Source organism: Aulonocara sp. 'chitande type north' Nkhata Bay, linkage group LG1 (assembly GCF_057382095.1).
Source record: "Aulonocara sp. 'chitande type north' Nkhata Bay isolate Kocher_YH1m ecotype deep benthic linkage group LG1, A_spYH_male_GT1.1, whole genome shotgun sequence".
Lineage (NCBI taxonomy): Eukaryota > Metazoa > Chordata > Actinopteri > Cichliformes > Cichlidae > Aulonocara > Aulonocara sp. 'chitande type north' Nkhata Bay.
The window spans coordinates 10,845,570-10,868,131 of record NC_141344.1 but is presented as its reverse complement, the minus strand read 5'-3'; the positions used below and the strand labels follow the sequence as shown (position 1 = coordinate 10,868,131).

General features: G+C 40.1%; 1 protein-coding gene across 9 annotated transcripts in view; it reads left to right on the top strand.

Moving 5' to 3' along the window:
• celf6 (CUGBP Elav-like family member 6) overlaps positions 1 to 22,562 on the top strand; it is a 152,206-nt gene that overhangs the window by 79,970 nt on the left and 49,674 nt on the right. For all 9 annotated transcript variants that reach the window (XR_015125278.1, XM_086265941.1, XM_086265611.1 and 6 more), the window contains exon 3: positions 21,434 to 21,482. Coding sequence is in view for 8 of the 9 variants with exons in the window: in XM_086265941.1 (XP_086122067.1) it covers positions 21,434 to 21,482 (49 nt within the window). In the remaining variant the exon portion in view is untranslated. The remainder of the gene's footprint in view (positions 1 to 21,433; positions 21,483 to 22,562) is intronic.

Below are 22,562 nucleotides of genomic sequence, written 5' to 3'. Positions count from 1 at the left end.
ACACAGACATAAATAAATCTTCCTTGTGAAGTCCCTAAAGTCAGAGAGAATATGATTTTCAAAATCCACAAAAAAACTGACTTGAACAGATTTTCACATTATTTTACTTGAAAAATAACAGTCTAACCTAACCTAGAGTTGAAATCTGGCAAATCAAACTTTCCAAGGATTCATCTGAGGTTTAGGCACAGTATTTAGGGCTTTATAATGTGCTCTGTAAAGGGGGGGCTGTTATATCCTGAGAAGAGAATTTCATCCTAAGGGCTTTGTGTAATCCTTATCTCAGTATACATATTGTATCTTTACCCGGGTGTATATGTTAGCTTGCCTCTCCTGAATGGTAATGGTGACTAATGGCGACAATATATGCTGATTTGGAAGCCACATACACAGCCTCACTTCTTCCACTTCCTTTTTAAGTGCTTATGTTGTCCATGTGTTTATGAACTGTATGGATTGACAAATTGGATAGAATCTCATCAGGCATAAATAATGGCAGCTATCTGTAAATAGCATTGGAGCAGAGGAGCAACAGATGCTGCTCCTGGTGAAGGAGAAAAGCCTGCTCTCCTCCACTGAGCCTGCTCCCCACATGCTGCCACTCACGTATTTGGCTCCCATTAACACTGATCTATATTAATTCCTTGGAAAAAAGGATGAATAAGGAAGTTGATTAAGGAAATGAAAATCTATTCTGCTGAGCCGAAGCTCAATGTGTTCCAGTCTGTTTCACACTGTGAGATTTTTAAACCTTAATGGCTATCCATTTAGTCACAGATCAACGAAGCAAAACTGGGACACAATATTTATTTATCCATCTACTTATTCTTTTATAACATTACCGCGCTCCCCTTCAAGTTTCTTCTTAGACTGATGAGTGCTTGGCTACTGAAAGAAGAACACTGAAGTCACAACCTGTGTGTTGACAATAAACGTCTATCTTTATGAATACTTATCATCTCTCAAAGCAACTACTCTAGCTCAAATTCTGCATGTGTACAAAACTCAGTCAGCTACAGTAGTTTGATGAAATGTACCTGGCACTGATCAATAGTTGAAATGAAAGCTAACGCCCTGCCATGTCCACTGAGGCTTGTATCCTCCCATTGATTTCCGGCCAGGCATTTGCTCACCCCAGCCAAGGTCCGAATGTAATTTAAGTGTTGTGTGGGGACGTGTTTCTAGCATAGAACCTGACATGGTGTGGTCAACAGCCCCAGGCAGTGAATGAGCTCTCAAGTGGCAAACAGCATCAGCGAGACGTATTTCCTCTTCCAGCTCACCTAACGCCTCCTCGTCAAATTAAACGATAGAGACTGGAGGGCTTTCTGCGAGCCTTCGGCATGCTTTCACCCTTCCATCTGTAAGAGGACAAGGCAGGCTGATGACAAACACCACTGCGCACACATGCAGGGGAAAAACCACTTCAATTATTCCATATAAAATGGCATCAACTCTCGACCCTCTACTTCAGGAAATTAAATTTCAAAATGGACCGTGGTTACGGCAGCAAAACAAAGGCACTTGATGATTAAGGGTGGATTTTAATAATGCCAGATTTTCTACGCAGGTCTGGAGTATATGGTAAATGAATGTAATAATATCCAGGTCTCGAAAGGTTAGAGAATTGAACAAAAAGCCCCAAAAAGTATGGAGCATAAACTTTTTCACTGATGCTATCTGGAGTTATTGAAGCTACCATCATCCAATGTCTTTTGATGCTTTGTTGTTGTGTATGAGAACACACAAGATACTGTAACATAAGCTTATTAGGCTTTTGGCCACTGATTTTAATATTACATCTGTGCAACCATGAGCTCATAACAGCATACAGTATGCTGTGCTGAAAGGTAACATAAAGCACAAAGGCATGTTTAAAAATGAGACATTCTTCACAGTTTCTGTGTAGACACACACAAAGGACGTCACCAGCGTCAACATCCAACTCCTCAGCTGGGAGAATAATTGTTCTGGGACATTGATGGACTGTCAGGAGTCACATGAGCTTGTTTCCTCTGTTCTCTTTTCTTCCCCTCTTGCCTCGTGACACATACAGACACTACGGAAGCACCTTGTGTTCGCCATGCATAGAGATAAACTGCATATTGCATTCTGTTTCAAGTGTTACAAATCTCTTGCAATAATATAATAAAAGATGTATTATTCATTGGTTCTACAGTTTCGGAGGGGTGGATGAAATATGCATAGGGCGCGTGTGCTATTTCAAAAAGCCAATGTTGGTCGACGTTTGACGGGTGATGAGTGAACGTCACATCGTGACTCTTGTGTCATCAAAAGCTGGCAGTGGCAGATTAGTTGAGAGAGGAAAGCATGGGCAGTTTGGGGGCCACTTTGCTGCTGGGAAAATGAGTGTAATACTTAGAAAGAGAGGAATGGTGGTGTAAATAAGCATACATTTTCAATCTACTGTATGATGAGAATCCATTTGCAGTCCCCAGGTGTGACAAACAAAAGGTTTGGATGTTTTGTTCCAGATCTGTCTAACTGGTTTTGCTTTATTTCCCATTGAGATGGGGTGCACAGGGAGTGTGGGATTGGGGTGCTGGGGGTGCCAACTGAGTAATTTCACTGTCTGCTCTCTGCAGAGGGTATAATTGCAGACCTTAAAATACCCATTCTGCTCTGGCATGTGTGAAAAGCTTAAGGGGGAGGGTAAAAATTACCAGTCACGGGGGTATGCAAACATGTGGCTTGCATGTGTTTACGTGTGTGAGACAAGCATGGTTGAACAGAATGCGAGAGCTCATAACACAGTAGCATGAATACTACAATACATATATATATTAATGTGGAGGAACAGTAATGAAAAACATGTTTCCATTGTTTCATTCCAAGAAACCTCATCACAACAGAGTATATTTATGAGGTATAATAAAATGCACTATATTTTTTGGGCACATATTCTATTTTATGTTGGTGATTTCCAAGTGTTTTTCTATTGGCTTGGGGGCCTGTGTGAATGAGTAATAGACAGAGTAATGGCTTCATCGTCGCCTGGCTAAATGTGTTTTTCTTCCTTGTGTCTTGCAAATACAAAAACAGAAAAAAAAAACTGCCAAAAAAATGATAAATAGCAGCTACCCAATTACTCTGGCATCGCTGTATTCAGGAATTTATGTTTACATTATCAAGATGTACCACTGCTCTGCATGACAACACCTTGCCACAGAAACAAATGGCATTTACATTTCCTCTGGGTGGTAGCTAGGTGCACGTTCCTATTTATTTTGCCAGTTTCCCTCCTGAAGTAATGGGAGGCCCTGACCTAGAGCCTCTCTGTCAGCCCATTAGAGAGTGTGGAGAGCATTGCATCGGCACCTCTGCTGTTCTGCCACTCACAAACACCCCCTAGAATCAACACAAACAATCCTATCCCTCCTGCCCACATACACACAGAGACAGGCAAGATGAAGCTGGGGCATTGATTTTATAATGATGCCCTGGCTCCTTCCAGCCATGGAGGAATTGGAGCTGGCTGAGCTGAGCTCTTGGTGTGCAGAGAGTTTTTTGGATGGGAGCCCTGCTGGTCTCTGGGACTAGTCCGGTGGAGAGGCTAGGCTACAGCCGTGTGCAGTCGGTGGATCCAGAGCATGTAGAACATGGAGAGGCAGCCGTGCCCAACTTTACAGAAGCACTCGGAGCCAAGCGTCCCTCCTCAGCACACACAGACCTGCAACTGCCAATCAAAGCAGCCTCGGGCGCTGCCACTGCCTTGTGCGCATAAATTAGCATGTATTTGCATAAGAATCCACTCGTTTAGCAGACCCACTTGGCTCTCCCCCCAAATGGCATTTTCTCGCTCCCCCTCCCTCTATCTCTCACTTTTCCTCTCCTTATCCTTTTACAAGCACCGATAAGAGCTAGAAAATAGTGTGTTAACCCTTTTCATGCCAAACCCCTCTTGAAATAAATTAGATGTGCATGAGCTTGTTTGTTGTTGGTTTGCAAATGAGAAAATTTAACCAACAAAATCATTTGAAAACAAACAAATAGGGGTGCACTAATGTATTTAACTATGGCATCTGTGTTCTGCTGTTCTGCGTCACATTTTCAGAATAATGGTAGAATAATTGTTCTGTTCCAGCAACTTTAAAATGTCTTTACCCCTTAACAGTTGCACCACATTTTATGGGCCATGTGCAGTCATGTTGGATTTTAAATCAAGCAATCATGATGTAATTGACTCTGTCAGTTTTAATTTAAGGGTTTTAAGAAAAGTATTCCTTGAAGAGTTTAGGTATTACAAACATTAGTATACAAACATATAGTTCCCCATTTTTTAAAAGGACAATTTGACAAACTAACAATATGGTTTGCTTTCAAAACTTGGATCAAAATCTGTGTCAGCCAGTGATTGCCTGACATCTAAAACTTGTAGACATCACCAAATGCTGTGTTTCCTCCCTTGAGATACTTCACAGGCTTTTACTGCAGCCACCTTCAGTTAGCGCTTGTTTTTGAGACTTTCTGCATTCAGTTTTGTCTTAACTGTCAACTTAAAAGGCTGCTCAATTGGACTGAGACAGGGTGACTGACTTGGCCATTGAAGAATATGACACATCTTTGCTTTGAGAAGCTATCCGGTTGTTAAGTCTGACGTCACTTGCCGTGTCTGGGCCTAAACTCCGCTGCAGGTCCATATATCAAACGATCATTATGGCATTGCTGAGAGTTGAAAAACTGTCTAAAGTCTTTCATCCGATCAAATGATCAGCGTTCTGCTCTACCAGGTGTAACAATTGAGTTTAACATCCAGGCATCCATGAAAACGGAATTTATGACATTTAACGGAGTTAGAAGTTAGCAGGAAGTTAGCTCGCTAGCTTCTATCTAAATACAATATAGCATGTCCTGACTGCGGGGTTTTGGAAACAAATTAAAACGTACAGCTCTGTTATCACTTCCAGCATAAATGAAGACAGAAAGCTAAACAGCAGTGACGTTTGTAGGGTTACTGAAGTTTGGCTAGCTGGTATATAATGATGTGCTATGTGACCGCTAGCGACACAGCTATGTTAGCATAATATAAACAAGCTAACCTTTTTTCCACTCGATAAAAGTTTTTTTTTTTTTTTTTTTCTTTTTTTCTAAATGACATCAGAAACAGCAGTATGCGACATTACGTGATGGCAGAGCTTCAGTTCATCCTTTGTCATTTTTTTTTTTTTTTTTTTTAATAAATAGGACAGGGGGAATGAATGAGAGAAAGAGGGGGAGAGAAAGAAAGAAAACCAAAGGGGAGAAGAGACGGTGAGAAGGGGGGGGAAGAGAGAGAAAAAAAAAAAGAACTCCTGGGTCACCTGTATGGAGAAAAAAAAAAAACAAACAAAAAAAACAAACAGAGGAGACAGCAAACAACAAAGAGCAACATAATAATAGAGAAAACAAAGCACCATCACAATAAACTAGCTAAATAATAAACGATATTGTGCAGCACGCAAGATAGACAGCGCACAGTGTGCTTTGAGGCAGCAGCCAAGAAAGCTTTAGTCCGCGTCTGTGAATACCCATGTGTGCATACCTGTGTGGATCAGCATGCTTGCATTCCAAAGGTTTCTCCATGTAATGATCTGCTAGGGAGTGTGGGGGGGCCACAGCCCCGTCCTCCAGAGTGTGAAGCGGGTATGGAGGAGATCAAAACTCCAGACATCCAGAGGCCCCCAGAACACAAGAGACCATGGAAGACCAACAGAGGGGCAGCCGCGCCACTGTTCCAGTAAGAGCTGAGGAGAGTCCCAGATGAGGGCTCGCCCAGCAGCCGCGGAGCAGAAGTCAGGGGGAGTTGCAGTGACGCGCCCGTGAGCTCCGCCGGCCCCCTGCTGCGCCAGTCATGTTGGATTTTAAATCAAGCAATCATGATGTAATTGACTCTGTCAGTTTTAATTTAAGGGTTTTAAGAAAAGTATTCCAAATTAAAACGTACAGCTCTGTTATCACTTCCAGCATAAATGAAGACAGAAAGCTAAACAGCAGTGACGTTTGTAGGGTTACTGAAGTTGGGCTAGCTGGTATATAATGATGTGCTATGTGACCGCTAGCGACACAGCTATGTTAGCATAATATAAACAAGCTAACCTTTTTTCCACTCGATAAAAGTTAACGTGAGTGTTCTCGGTGGTCAGGAACAAATGTAATCGCTTGGCAGGATGCTGTAAAAGGACCAAACTTCAGCCAGGAGAACAACTGAGATAATCCATCCACAATACGAGGTTAGTCATTCATATACTGCTGCATGGGCTGGGCTGTAGTTACATCCTAAGGTTTTAAAAACTGAGCTTAAATAAATGATTAGCGGTAATAAAAGCCGAGGCAGGTCAACAGTGATCACTGACTGTTTTAGGAGCTTTTTGAGATCAAATAGAAGACAATACAAAACATTAAACCTGTTAACAACACAAAAGCCATATTAAACGCAGACTACTTTAGGCCCGGAAGTAGGATTCGTCACGTCATCACTTAACTACCGGATAGGTTTTGTTACTATTGCTACTATTGCTTTTGCAGTATCTACATTTGCCTTTGGAACCAATCAGTTTTGCAAACTATACCTCAGTCTGAGCATAGTTCTATACACCTCAGAATTCATTCTGTCGCATTGTCAGTAAACACAAGTGACTCATATCCATTGGCGGCCAAATATGCGAAGTTTGCCTCCACCATGTTTGATGGATATAGTGGCATGCTTTGGATCATTAGCTGTTCTTTTCCTTCTCCACACTTTTTTTATTCCAATCGTTCTGTTATAGGATTTACCAGTATGGCTACAGTATTCAAAAAACAACTTTAAATTCTTTTTTCACATGGTTCAGGCTCATTAACACACAGCGGGAAGAAGGGCATGCATGCCTTTATAAAGTACAGTTTAGAAAATTCCAATAATAAAATTCAGTTACTGGTCAGTGATGGTTGAAACTAAGGTGAATGAGACAGAAGAAGAAGATGAGATTACATGAATTTTCACAGCGAACAGTCTGTCAAACCACCATGCAGACAGTCTGGTGGAGATTAATAAGTAAAGAACAGAAAGACCTACCCATTGCCCTCAGCGCAAGTTGGAATGTGGTAATTGGCTAGGATTGTGCCTTTGGAGTCAACTTGAAGCTGTGCACGTGAAGATTTCTCTAACTTTGTTGTATTTTTCTCACCCTTTGTGCTTATTTTCAGTATGGCTCAAGTGTTCTCATCTAGTACATTATTGAATGTGTTCTTTGGTTTGCAAAGCTGGTTGTGATTGCTAAGTGCTTTGCTCTGATGTTTACCCTGCAGACAATCAGTTACCATGGATATATTAAAGCAATGGATGACATATTAAAACATACGTTCTGCATTTACCCATTGAAAGCTCCTCACCAAGTACATGCTCTAAAAAACTGTGATGAATTATGATAAATTCTTTGGCTCCATTAAGCCACACCTCACACACATGGCTTGCATGACACATCTAACTGATTTTATTTCTTTTTACATATTAATTCATTTGAGAAATTTGACTATATGGAGGACAATTAACACTATCTGCTGCACAGTTGTGTACATATGCATGACAAGTAAAAAGTAAATAGTAATATAGTAAAAGGTAGTAATAAGTTTGTTTCTTTTTCTTTTGTAAAACTAGCAGGATTTAATACTCAGTTTGTGCATTTAGAATTATGCGTATGTCTGTATTGTGCTTTTAATATTATGTCCAAATGGCTCAAATCTCAGGAGGCTGCGCTGTCGCTCAGGGGACTGTTTTCTATTTCCATGCTCCCCTGCTGGTCCAGGGGAATGTCTGAGCTCCCTGTCATCATCTCTAACCTGTGTTTCCTTCTCTTCCTCATATCTAATATGAGTTACATACACACTCAAAAAAACACACTTACCCAAGAGGCGTAGGCTGTCCTGTCTCATCCCATTTCCTCAGTGCCTTTGATCCCTAACCCTCCCAAAAATACATTGCACACACACCCCTTGCAGTGGTAACATCCTGCCATGCTATTTAAGCTTCCTTGTCTGCTTGGAGCATCCACAGCTTTAGTGCTAGCTTCTGCTGTCTCCTAATGACAGGGTAGTGTGAGAGAAACAGGCTCGGGGGTGTTGGACAACTGGAGGAGGACAAACGGCCCTGATGTACCCACAAAATAAGGAAGACTCATTACTGTCAAGGAAGGGTTAATGCTCACAAAAGGCTCTGGAATGCCCCTCCCAGTGTGTTGGTGCTTGTTATGAGAGCTAATGATGTCAGCGGAGACCCTGCTTGTTGATTAGTCTAAATGGAGGACTAATAGAAGTGCGTGACTGTAATTAATGACTGAAGGGGAGACTAAGGAAGACGAGGACACATCACTGTGGTCGTGGGTGTTCCCAGGTAAGGTGTGTCCCTGGACATCATGGTAGGGCATCTTATCAGCTGGCGACACTATCCTTGTGCCATCCCATGCCATGCCCTGCCCTGCCCTGCCATAGCATTGTCATGCTATGACACCCACTTCAGCACCCAGACAGGCTTGGCTTTTTGGCCAGGCCTAATTAGCTGTCACAGCAGGTGGAGCAGGGACCAGGAACACTACGGTCTGCTCTCTGACAGCACAGCTCCCCCAGACACTGACCGCACAGGAATAATGTGTGTGTGGGGGACTATGAGTGCACATGACGGTGTATGCGTACTTTTCTCTTTGACTCCATGGGGGTATTTTGTGTGCTCGAGGGTAAAGGAAAAAAGACAAGATGGAATGGTGAAAGCTATGTCAGGATGCAGTGTACACATACTCCTTCACATACAACCAGAAAGAAGACCATTTTATTGCAAACGTAGGTGCAGTGTAGATTTGTGTATGAGTGTGTCTCCGGAAAAGTTTAATTACCTTTCAGTTAACTTTTGCCTGCGAGTGCTCTAGACAGCAATATTTTACTTTATAGTTTCCCCAGAGACTGGACTTCAACAGAATAGAAAACAATGAAAATAAGAAGAAAAATAAGCCAAGAACTAAATAATACAACAAATAAAGATTACAATTACAATGTCATTATACCTGACAGATTTACAGGTTGAAGCAGATGTGTATGTGATTTATAGTCCCTGCGAATTAGACATACTAGATGCTATAGATATCTCTGAAGACACCGCAGACTGAAAAATTAAAGAACTAATTTCAGGTGTAATATGTTTTCTTTGGGCAGATTTGTGGCTGTAAACAATCCTTCAACCTTCCTCTCCCTTAATAGAGGCCCATTTACACGCTTCCTCTTTATCATCAGACCGTGTCACCTATCATCCTAGCACAATACATTACTTAGTGTGTTTCCCTCCAGCCCCTTTTGGTTTGTCCCTCTTCTTTTGCTTTGTGTGTGTCCATGCAGTGGCGATACAGTGCATTCTGATGTTCCCTTCTGTATGCAAAGGCCTGTGTAAGCTGCAGTAATACTTCTTTACCGATAGCTCTGCTCACACACGCACGCAGTCACACACACGCTGCGGCTCTACACACTCCCCTGGTTTAATCTATTACCTTTTTTATGTGGCTCAAATATTCAGGCCGTGTTAACCAATGCATCATTATGAGGCGTATAACTGCAAAAGCCAAAGGATTTATAGGCTTAAATAAATTATGTGATCCGATAGTGCAAGTTTTATGAGTTGCAACTTTGCAAATATTCTTTTAAATAATAACAATAAAAGAAAAAAAACAGGAACTGGGGAGTTAGAAGATGAAAGAAAGTGATTTCTACTTCATCCAACTGTTAAAGGCGGCCTGTAACTGCACATCACTTTCAAGCTATTCACTCTATACCTTGTCTTTATAACCATCTCACACATTTTATATGAATTGATGGGTTCGTTTGGAGCATTTAAGCATCAAGCATCCCCCTACTGCTGGTTGTATCATTTCCTTCCGTGTCGTACATGTGTTCTCCTAATAATTTCTATTGAGCATACTCACATGTGGTGATATCAAATGTAATATGTGAACACATGCAACAGCATACACAGTGATGCATTGTGCATTTTCACTCTAATATGGTTTGCACATGGTCACTATACATCACTTTTGATATTGTGTGAGTAGGTCTATTTGATCCCATTTGGCAGATGGATCCAATTGTCCGGGCTGATATTGGGTTGTGACAGAATGCAATCTAACGGCAGGCTCATTGATGATGATGAGTTCTGTTCCATTGCACTGAGATCCAGTCCAATTTCAAAAGCAAATTCAGCCATTCATCTTCCAAATAATTGTGGCACTTTATCAATTGCTCCCAGTCTTTTATCTATCACTTCGATTGATGTGATCATTTTCACAAACAACCTTCTGTCCTAACGGCATCTTGAAACACACTTACAGGGTTGTGTGCTTATGTGTGTGCGCTAGTCTGTGTCTAAAGGCATCTCTAAAGAAGTCCGCTAGCATAAGCGTGTGTAAATGAATGTGTGCAATGAACAAGGAGATATTGGTGTCTGTGTTTCTATGTAAATGGATATCCACATGCATGCATTTGTTTGTGTAATAACACTCCTCTTTATTATTAAAACAATAGGTCTTCTGTTCCGTTATTAGTATTATTTTTTCTGTGTTTGTTCTGTTCTGTGTGTATGAGACCATTTAAATATGGGTGTCTGCATAATGGGCAACCTCATGCTTTTGTCTTCTATTATTATGCACAGCCTGTGAGTGTGAGTGGATTTTCATGAATACACAGTGCCCTTTTGTGTGTTGACAAGAGAATAGGTTGAATGTAAAGCATGCATCATAAGCAGCTTGTGTGTAAGCATGGCATAGGATTTTATCTTAAAATGCTAAAAGTCCTGCTGCATTCAATAATTTGTCATTTTGTTTTAATTTTTATTGAAAAGAAAATCCTTAAAAGCAAAACAATCAAAGGAAGCTTCCTGTGACTTTTAAGCTCAATGCATCACCGTATCCACATAGTGAAAATAAGAAGACAAATAAATGTGTTCATTGGCGATATTACTCTGCTTTTAAGACTGATGATAGCATTATTGTCCGTTTCTGTTCTGTTCTACTCTGATCTACTTTATTCTTCCATACTCAAAACCTGATATCCTTTTTTAGGTAAACACATGTTTACATATATATTATTAGCCTAAAATAAATACATATTTTGGGTTTTGGGTGTTTGTAGTTTTTATAAATCATAAATCCAAATTATTTCCTTGTATGCGCTATATTGTTGGGGGTTTTTTTTGTTATATTTTTACATGATACATGGTTGCCCCTTTTCTTACGTTTATATCAGCAGAGTCTGTCTGCTCTGTCTGTCACTGTTGATGTGAATCAGTTTTTCTTCATACCTATATCCATATTTGCAGAAAATAGCCTATTTATCATCTGAAGCATTTAGACCTAGCATGTATCCTACAATTTAATTAGCTTGTACTACACAGCAAAGCAGTCAATCATCAATTATATATTTCATTGTGAACTAATATAGGAAATTTAAATCTTATTCATTACTTAATGTGCATTTGCACTGTATAATTAACTCAAAATCCCAAGGCACCCCTGGACTTGCCTCAAGGAACACCATTTGGAAATACCTCTCCTAGAAGATATCGGTAGCTAAGATGTCATGCTTTGTTTATTTAAACATGCTTTATTTATTTAAAACATATATTTACTTTCATATGTACTTGTTTGATTGACACATGTGCTTCATATTAGGTTTATATCGATGATGAAATAACTATCTAAAAACATACTGCACAAAAGAAAAAAAAAGGTTTTCAACATGTAAATCACAAAGCAACCATAACTATACAAATATGAGAGTTTTGTTCACAATAACCTTTCTCACACATCTGCAAATCATTTAGAACTCCTCATCATTCATATTGGTGTTTTCTTGTCAACTTTTCACTGCACACTAGTAAAACAAAAGCTAACCTGGAAATTCAGCATGACTGAATGAAGAACAAGAGAAACATCTCCTCTGGCTCAACTTTGGATTCCCTATAAACAAAAATTTTGGAGATACTCCCTGTTTGTTGAAACCTTTGTTTTATTTTGAAAAAATCCACAGACCATTTTGAAATGTTTGTGTCCATGCACACTCTGGGGCTTGATTGTTGGATGTTGTAGCAGAGCAAGAGTCCGGCACTATTCTCCCTGCTGCTCTGTGATTTCTCACTGCCGACTCTTTCAACAGCATTGTGGACTGTGTGGCCTCAAGTGCAGAGCCAACCGGCAGGTATACGAGAGGAGCAGAGTAGGATATACACTCATAAATCTGACAGATGCATTGTGTGTCATTACCTTCCACTTATTATTATTCTCTTGCTCCTCTTTATACCGTGAACTACTTTAGCTGTTTTCCCAGGCTGGCTCACAAACATTTGTGCTGTGGCCTTGCAGAGTGACAGATGCTCCTGGGAAGCTACCAGGTTATTGTTGTGATTCTTGCCTTGGCTCTGTGTGCTTGAATCAGGGCATTTAACCTTCCGTGCTTTGGAGCCTGTACTGGCAGCAGTATGTGTGCTGTTATCAGATTGTACTACTTTGCAATTGTGCATGTGCATAGACAAATGTTGACTGAATTAGGAGTTCCAAATAGATATTTCTGTTGAAAAAAGAACTCAGCATCTTGTTATCAGTAGTGTCACAGTGTCAGGTAAATTTAGAGTCTCAGGTAAATTAAGAGACGCTAAAAGATCGGCAAAGCATAGAGTGAAACCAAACTTCTCCTTCTTGTTCCTAATTTCTGAGAGAAGACATTTACAAGCTTTATCCAGAAATGTTTATATTTATGTTTATTTTAATCATGCTATTAACTGTGTCAAACCTTATTGGCAGGGCTTTTAAAACTCAAAGTCACAATAAGCTATGAAAAAATATTTATCATTATAATTTCCAGAAAATGAAGGCACTTTACATAATTATGGCTAAAATTATGGTTGTTATTGTTTTCATTTTTGTCAGAGAAAACACTATCTTACTCTTCTGTGCATATTGTTGGTTTCACATTAATACAATGCGTATTGGGAAGTATAAGCAATTAATCAGTGTTTAGAAACACAGTATTAAACAGTGTCTCTAAATAGCCTAATTATGACTTAAGTAATTCATTGGATATTTAGTTACCTGACAAACTTCTCTAATTACACTGAGTTAATTAAAAAAAATAATTGATGAGATTTTTACAATGCAAAGGATACAATAATAACAAGTTGAACAATTTTTCTTACATTTTCGACAAACACAAGTTCCCTCTTTGTTATAAAATAACAGATTAAAAGCCCAACATATTAAAACTCCCTCATGTTGACACCACAGTAGTTTTATGTGCTGGCAAAATTGCAGTTTTGACTTTAAATGATCACATTTCTAAAGCCTAACAATGAGTTATTTATGCAAAAGAACAGAAAGTATTTTTGTATTTTAGAAGTCTGTTATTTCTGACTTTTTCTTTTTCTTTAACTTTTATGTTTCTAGTTTCTCCTCATTCACCATTTTTTTTTTCATTACTGTTTTCCTTCTGAAATGCTCCAGTATGTACCACACCCACCCACCCACCCACCCACCCACACACACACACACACACACACACACACACACACACACATACATATGGCCCCGGTAATGTCCCTGCAGCCCAGTGAAAGAGAGAGGGAAAGAGAGGGGAGAGAGCAGCAGTCGCCTCACAAGAGCAGACCTCATAAAACTCCCTGTCACTTTGACTAATTTGTTAGTCTTGTCTCACTGTGTTGAATTGTCACCCCCCACTCCCCACCTTCTGATGCACCTCTAGCCAACTCCCCCTGTCCTTCTTTCCACCCCCCTAAATCCACGGGCAGAGGAAAAAAGGTGGAGGAATAAATGTAATATAGCGTACTGGCCATTGGTTGGAGTGATCTACACAGCAATCCATCTACAGTCAGAGGAAGAACAGTGGCTTTATGGAGCAGAGGATGGTGTGATAGCTCGATTTCTCATCCACTTTCTGTCTGTGTCTACCTCTGTCCCTGCTCCAGAGGAGGCCTTTTGATACGGTAAAACATAAAAACAGAATAGGAGAATAGATCTATTATGAATGCTGTCAGGGCTACAGTCCCCAAGACTAGATTGGGTTGGACCAGGCAAAGCAGGGAAGTGTGGTATAGATTGGTTCAGATGTTCAGCCGGGCCTCTCACAGGACCAAAGAGCCAATACCGGATTCATAGAGATAAATTAAAAGCAAAAACCTCGCTCCAGGAGAGAATCAATTGCCAGGTAATTATGGAGAACTAGAGAGAGATTACAGAGACAAAACACAAATACAAAGATGTTTTCCTAAGATACTGCAGCATAACACCAGGGATTACTGTGTCAGCTAGATTGAAGAAACTTTTTTGCCGTTGATGCCCCCTTTTCTTCCCAAACTGACCCTCAGTACCTAGTCTTTAAATAGGAGCTCAGACTCAAAGCTAAAAATAGGCCACATTTCACCGCCAGCAACCCTCTGCTCAGCTGTCAGCACCCTTTCTCCCTCGTCCTCACAGTGAGGCAGACACAGCCCTCCTTCATGTGTTTTCAAGGGAGACAGGCAGGGTGTGATCACTTTAGCTCTAACCCATCTCCCTCCAACCCACAAGGAAGAACCAACCTCTCTTGGCTCACTGGCCTCACGGGGAGGTCACTGTGAACTCCAATTTAAGAGAGGAATCATTCCCGCTGTGCTGGGCCTGTTTTCCCTCCACACAGACAGAATGTCCTGACGTGTGAGTGATGCATGATGGAAACAGTAATTTGGGCAGGTATAGTGCAGCCAGTGCAAGATCTGGTTTGAAAATGAGGCCTACAGTGACATAATGTTTGTAATTCAAGGTGAAGAAGAGGACTTTGAACGTTAGTATAATGCATACCGAGAATGTAAAAACTATTAAATATGTAGACGTTTAATTTTAGCTTTGTCTTGTGTGTAATATCAGTTTTCATTAGGGCTTCCACAGAGCACATACTGGAAGAAAAAATTATCTATTAAAAATCAGAAAACATACAAACAAACAAAACCACACTGTTGACAGAGATGTCAGTTCCACTCACTGAAACAGATTACTTAACCACAATTCTCTGAACCTCAAAAGGCACTAATATTAATGACAGAAGACAGGGCATATATATCGGCCTAATAATGGTCTGTACATTTCATTTTGTAATCAAGAGCCTCTGTCTCAACCAGTGCCTATGGCTCTTTGTGGGTTCTGTAAGAAAAGTCAGTCTGCATTAAGCATCTTTAATTGAGCTTAAAAGGCTGTAAACGGCATCAACAGCTCCAATGAATTCACTGACGGCGAAACTGCTGAATGATAATGAGAGGCATCAAACAATGGATAGCTTATCAAGATAATGATCCCTGATGACTTGAATGGAGATGAAATAACAGCAAGGACAAATTAATTAACCAGTGTCAATATTATTTTTTCTATTTTGTTATTCATTTGTAACATTTGACTGTGGTGAGGTTTGACATTATGCAGTTGTTGCATGAACAATAGTAAAAACAAAAACAAGAACAAAAAAATCACTATGTTGGGGACATATTTAAGGAAAACCCTGAAACCTTGGTACAGCCTCTGTTATACTATGTGGAGCTTTTAGCTTGCATGGTTTATACTCATTTCCTGCTTAGAAATCAATACAAAGCTGTTCTGAGTGAATCTCTTTGTCCTCTGGAAAAAAAAGACCAAAAAAGCCAACCCCAAATATTTTTGTCCTAATGGAAGTGGTCCCTTGCAGGTTTGCATAACCTTCTCTAATAGGCAAAGAGACCTCACTGAATGGGTGGATAAAAATGAAAAATCTATGAATTGTGTGCCGTGTCTTTGCCAATCAACAGATCTCTAATTAAACTACTTTTTGGACTGACGTGTCAGACAGCACTCATCAACAAACCAAACGAGGAATTATCTTTTGGAATAAAGGTGCTCCATCTCTCTATTAGACTTTGATATACGTGCAGAATCAATGACAAGACAGTGAATCTTTTTTGGCAGCACATGTTGGCCGAATATCTTACTAAGACACTTAGACACTCAGTCATAAGTGTCATAAGACACTACATTAATTCTCACTGATCCTCTTTAAAGATCTTCCTTTAAATCCACCATGTCACAGTGAGACAATACCTGAATGATACAGTTATTCCAGTTTCAACAGGTCAGTGTGTATTACAGTTTTTTCTTTTTGTTTATGCACTTACAACACATTAAAAACGCAATCGAGCTTGATTTGTAGATGTGATGAACAATGTAATGTAGTAGAGCAGAAGTATGGGTGTAATTGTTGTTTTAGTTAACAAAGTAAGTTATTTGTTTTAGACAGGAAAACATTTGCACAATTTTCTAGTAAAAGTCATGCAAACAGGAGTTTGTGGAAAATTGCTCGTTTATGTACGGCTTAAAGGGGGCAATGCTCAATCACACTTTTGGCAGTTGTGGGTTTTTTAGAACATTCAGAAGCAGTCAAAACTAAATGAGTCTAACTTTGTTAATTTTCTAAATCAAACAAAGTGAAAAGAACCAGAATGACAATGCAAGTCATTTTACACTGTATATACAGGTTGGTTATAAAACAGATCAGTGTCTCTTTTACAATACAACTGTGCTTTTATGACAGATTGAAAAAATAATGAACCGTCAGTCGATATCTCTATAAAGGGTAAAAAAAAAAATCAAATAGAGGTTTATCATCTGGGCTTTGCACCCTGAATATGAAGATGAATTGCATTTATTATAAGGTTGCCACTCTGCACCTTCTGGACAAGAAGATTTTTCTTTTTCGGTCTGGACTCTTCCTTTCATTTGGTGAGCCACTTTCATCAGTGCCACCGTGATTGGCACAGCTGTTTAAAAGTTATGAGATGAGTAATGTAACTGACTGAAGAGGTAATGATTCATCACCACACCTTCTCCTATAAATATCCCAATTCACCCAAAGCAACTGTCAAGCGTGGATGCTTACTGAAGAACGAAACGAGCAGGTGTGCCTGGATCTGGTTTCATTTTGCATCATGTGTATATGACGCAATGATTCCACTGGGTGTTGTAAATGTATCATTAAAATTAAGCTCAATATGAAAATATTTCATTGCAGCCTTATGAAACTATAGTTTGGAATTAACTTTCATTTTATGGATTCAGCAAAGTGCCTTTTGTTTAGCAACTTTTTGTTTATTACACCAGCTGCATTATAAGGACGTTTTTTGGGAGTTTAAGCCAACACTAACACTCATTCTTCATTAGAAAGAATTGGAATTGATTAAATTTGTGACTTGAGTAGTTAATTCTGTCTGGTGCGCAAAGTTTTACATCATGTTGATGTTTAAGTTTAGGTTTTCGTAGCTGATTAGAATGTCTTTATCAAATTATCAAAGTTGGACGATTAATCATTTGGATACTTTCCAGCTGTTTAGTAGCCTAAGTTGTAGGTAACAACTGAGATAAAGTATTTCAGCTTACAGATGAGATGTTCATCAGACGTCCTCTTAATATCTGGTAATGTTAGTTATCTAAAAACCAGGAAAGAAGTTAAAGAATCAGTCAAGGGGACTCAAGAATGGCTGAAGTGTTTAAGTGTTCACACTATTCCAAGTGTGAGCACTTATTACAAGTGTGAGCACTTATTCCAAGAGAGCAATATTTGTATGTAGAGCATCTGATAGATAGAATTTATTCTTGGCTGCTTTGTGAGCTGTGGTATTCACATACCATAGTGAAACATGGTCAAATGCCAGTGGTGTCCTTGTCTGTCTTTTCTCCCACTGCACTGTTATCAATCAGACACACCGGCCAAAGACAGATACTGTATTCTTAAGTGAATGTACACACAAATACACAAGTGTACACTCTGAAATATACTGTCCTTTAGTTAAAAAATGTAAGAAAGTTTCTCTCTTCCATACTTGGTCCAACCCTTTGCGATTCCAGATGACTTTTACTCATCATAACAGTATGACTCACTCCTGGAGATTAGAACTGAAACAATGAATCTCTATGCATAAAGAAAATATGAACAGAAAGAAAATATGGACAAATGGGAAAATATGGACAGAAAAAAGTTAGTAACAGAAAAAGACAAAAAAAGAGAGATGAAGAGAAAGAGAGATGGGTTCTCTAAGTGCAGTAGCACACAGGCACATAGCTGTGAGTTCCCAGGCAAGTCAGCATGAGCTGCCTATTTGTCAGCATTGATCAACCCATTAAGGGGCTGTGGTGGGAAGCATATTGGTTTTGGAGGCCAAAGGGGCAGGGAGAGACAAAGATAAAGCAAGACGGGGGGTGGTTGAACTCCTTTCAGCCTCAGCAGCCACATGTCTGCAGGATGAAAGCTTGTAGTCTTTGTCTCGAAAGTCTACGCAGTTCATTTCACAGGGCCCAATGGGAAGGTAGTAGATATCATTTGTCTTACAGCATCTCTGGAGGCTCCACTGTATGTGTTATCTTAGCTTCCTGCCACTGCAATGCTAATAAGGAACTAGCAAGCTTCTCAGACATACAGAACGTCACTTGTCATCTTTCTCAGTGTGTCTGTGTGCGCGTGTGTGTGTGTGCACGCAAAAGGTGGGTGGTGGGGTGGGGGTGGGTGGGTCTTGGCCCAAGGGGAAAGCAGGCAGCCTCTTCGCCCAGCCTCTGATGAATTCATATAATTAACTCTGCCTTGATCTGTTGGCTAATCCTGCACTCAGTAATAAGGGATTAAAATGTCACCTAAGCCACCTGCTGTTATTGAGCCCCAAGACTTTTGTGCTCCTGTGTGTGTGTCACAGTATGTGAGAGAAAGAGAGTGAAGATTAAAGTAAAGTTGAATTTTACAATTTCTGTGTAGCAAGCTGGAAACATTCTGTTTTTCCTCAAGAAAATGTATGCAGATGACACTATAAAGTAGCTCAGAGAAGCAAACATCTTAACTCCAGCCATATGCAAGTGAGCACCACTCACAACCCCAAAGTTTGGCAAAAAAAAAAATGAATTCCATAATTTGGCAGGGAGCTGGAGCAGAAGTTGCAACAGACTCCCTCGAAAACTCATTGTCACAGTCACTAAAAAGGGACATGAAAGTGGGGCATGCTTGAAGGTGGGGGTTGAGAAATCTCTTTTTTCCCCTCCTTTCTTACTGTGACCTCCTTGGATGAAGTAAAAAAAAATAATAAGAAGAAAGAAAAGCGTGCCAATTGGTTGGCTAAATGCCTACAGACCAACAGCCAGCTTGCCTTGCCTGCCTTCTGGCCACCTCCACTTGGTTTCCTAGCAACCCCAAGTGTACTTTGGGCTGCTTAATGACTCTTGTTGCTGCAGTGGCTCAGGGGCTACTAATGAAGCCTCCTGACCAGTCGCTTCCATTTAAAACCTGGAAGATGACTGATCACTGGGCGTGGATCTTGGGAATTCAGGCTACCCTAAACCTCTTATATGAGACCATTTCTGCCCTCAAAAAAACCCAAAACCTCACCTCCAACAACTTACAAATGTACACACCACACCTTATCTTAACTCTAAATAACTTTCTGGCAATAGCAGACTCGCATATCAATACTTTACCTCTCCTGAACTTTATGTAAGATTTACATGTGAATGTAATCACGGGGACTCACATGGGCTCCTATCACACAAAATTGCAGGATTCCAAATTTATTCCTTCACTGAAGAGTCTCAGTGAACCAGGCTCCCACAGAACAATGGATGTAGCCTAGAAGAAGAAGAAAATTATATTTTTTGTGTTGAGAACATTTATGCTGAGGGACTGCGTTTGTCAACAGAAGAGAGAGTGAAAATTATCTCAGTGATTTATCAAATTATCTCACACCAACACTTGAAAAAAGTGAGTACAAAGCATAAGGGCAGTGAGTAAAAACTGATCTTTGCATTTCTGGCCATCTGCTGGATGGCTATGCTCCAGGAGGAACGCATACTCCATGAATATATAATATGAAATTTTGTTATTCCAATTAGCAACAACTTAACATATTTATTTGGTTGCTCTGGTCTCTGTCTTTCGCTCACTCTCTGTTTTCTCTGTGTGTGCATCTGTGAACAGCTCCATGGGCAAGCCTTGTGATGGCTCTGTCATTTTACAAAGCTTTGTTCCAGTGTCGCAACATATTGCTTCGAGAGCACATTACGTCCCAGGAGTGTCACCATGTATACAGTTGTCTATACGGGTCCACCAAGTCTATATTCAACCAAGGTCTGAGCTCATGTCAACTGCTGTCAAGTGCTGTGTTGCCTGAGGGCCACAACACCCACTATCCTGCCCTAGCTGACTGATCTGAGTGGGCAGTACTCTGTGCCATTCACTGGCACTCTCATGTTGGACCTGTCTGCATGGCCTAGTTAGAAAGATGGCCAACTGAAGTCTGGAAAAAAAACAAAAAACAAAAAAAACAAACAGAAAACCCAACGCCAAAAATAAAAATACAATACAATGCCAAATATTATGTGCGTAGGTAGCCTCAATAAATAAGGGTCTTCGAGGGCTTAAAACCACTCACCTTTTTTACAGAGGAATAGGGGGATGTTATTTGTATTTTAGAGATCTGTAACACTAGATCAAGTGATTTTCTGTATTAGTATTCAAACTCCAGGGAGAAAAAAAACCTGGGGTTATTCATGGCAGGCAGCTTTTAATATGTGTGTGTGTGTGTGTGTGTGTGTGTGTGTGTGTGTGTGTGTGTGTGTGTGTGTGTGTATATATATATATATATATATATATATATATATATATATATATATATATATTATATTCCCATGTTAGCTTGGCAATGTTTTACTTTCACCACACTATGAAATTAATTCCCTACTGTTAACCTTTCAGAAGCTCATAGCTATGCCGTTCGGAGGCTCTAGCACAAGGAGGGTGCTTGGGAAGGGTGGAGTTGGCTGACCAGACCAGTAGCATATTGGTTGTAAGTCACAAAAGGGCTCCTGGGTAGAGATGCGAAAGGGGAGGAGGGGATGCAGGCAGAAAAGAGGGATTGCTGAGGGTCAGGAATGAGCAGGATATAGCTGGTGACTGGGAGTCTGGAGCCAGGAGGGGACAGGAAGAGCAAGGGCCAGCCAGAAAGGACCTCTCCCGGTGGGGCTGGGAGTGGCTGATGTAATAGCATTAATCTCCAAGTGCCATCTGACACCCAGTGTGGCTCCGTCATTGAAAAGTGCTAATTCTGCTGAACTGTGAGGGGAATTCAGGCATCTCTAGAGGCAGTGCCCTGGATTAATTAAACATGCTGGCATGGAGTACTGGACAGATTTATCTCTTTTTATGCCATCTTCACCATTTGATTTTTGTGTTTAGCTAACAGAGGAGGACAAACTCAGGACATTAACACCAGGAACATTGCAACATCTTGCACCTTATATGGTTTCCAGCTAACGTGGGATTTCCCTTTTCTTTCTTCTCACTCTTTCTTTCTCTCCATCTACTTCTTTCCCTTTCTCTCCAGATGAACCGGCCCATCCAGGTGAAACCTGCTGACAGCGAAGGACGAGGAGGTAATTAACCTTCTCTTGGTCTCTGTTGCACCCCCACCCCCCCATTAGAAAACACACACATGTAAAAACACAAATACACTGAAATAGCACTCATGTAATCCCTAATAGTCTGTTCTCACTTGAGAAAATACCAGGAGTTAGTAGACTAGCCTGTAATATAGGTCACTTGCTTCTATTGACTTCCAGTCTGTGCCAGCAGAGGGGCTTTCTCAGGTTTATAGTCACTGGGAGCAGTTCAAAGGCAAGATAGAAAGACATGGAACAAAATAAAATATTGAGAAAATAGAAAAGAATAGGGAGGGAATAATCTTTATTCCTGATTTTAAAGTCAATATTAAGAGGAAAATATCGTCCAAACATACATAGATGAGTCAGAACTTAAAAACATGTCAACTGGCTCAGCACTACGACCGAATACCATTTTGAGGTATCATGATCTAAGACGTTTGGAACATTTGTGGTATAGCCATAATGTGTTTTATCCTAAAATAAGAGCATGACTACAGTAGTTGATAGTAACACCTTCTATCACTCTATGAAAACTCTGCATTACCTCAGATAGACTTATCTACCTACCTATTCACTAACCTGTCTTTTTACTTGTCTATATTCCTATCAATTTATCTGCCTCATTAATAGCATATAATAGCACTGATAAATGGAACCATGTAAAGTTAAATTAAGTAATTTTCAATGATTTCCATTATTTGATGTGAGCATTTCAGTAGAACTCAATGGATATGTCTTTTGCTTAGTACAAAAAGGTATGAATTGTGGTATGAATTAACGAATTGTGATATCAAAACATCACATTCTGCTTTAACATTGTGCAGATTCTTTTGCACAGCTTCCTATCATCGCTAATTTGACTTTCATGGTGATTGACTAGATCATTCTAATGTCACTTTTGACTAACATCACTGAGAATAATGCAGATTAAGTTAAAAAAAAAGATTTATGTGGGCTGAATTTGATCTAACCAAACAGGTCTGTGTCAGCCCCGTGCTTTCATTTCAGAGTGGTGATTTAGACTGCCTAGGTCAGTTTACACTGAGTCACTTTGCTGATTTATGTGGTCAA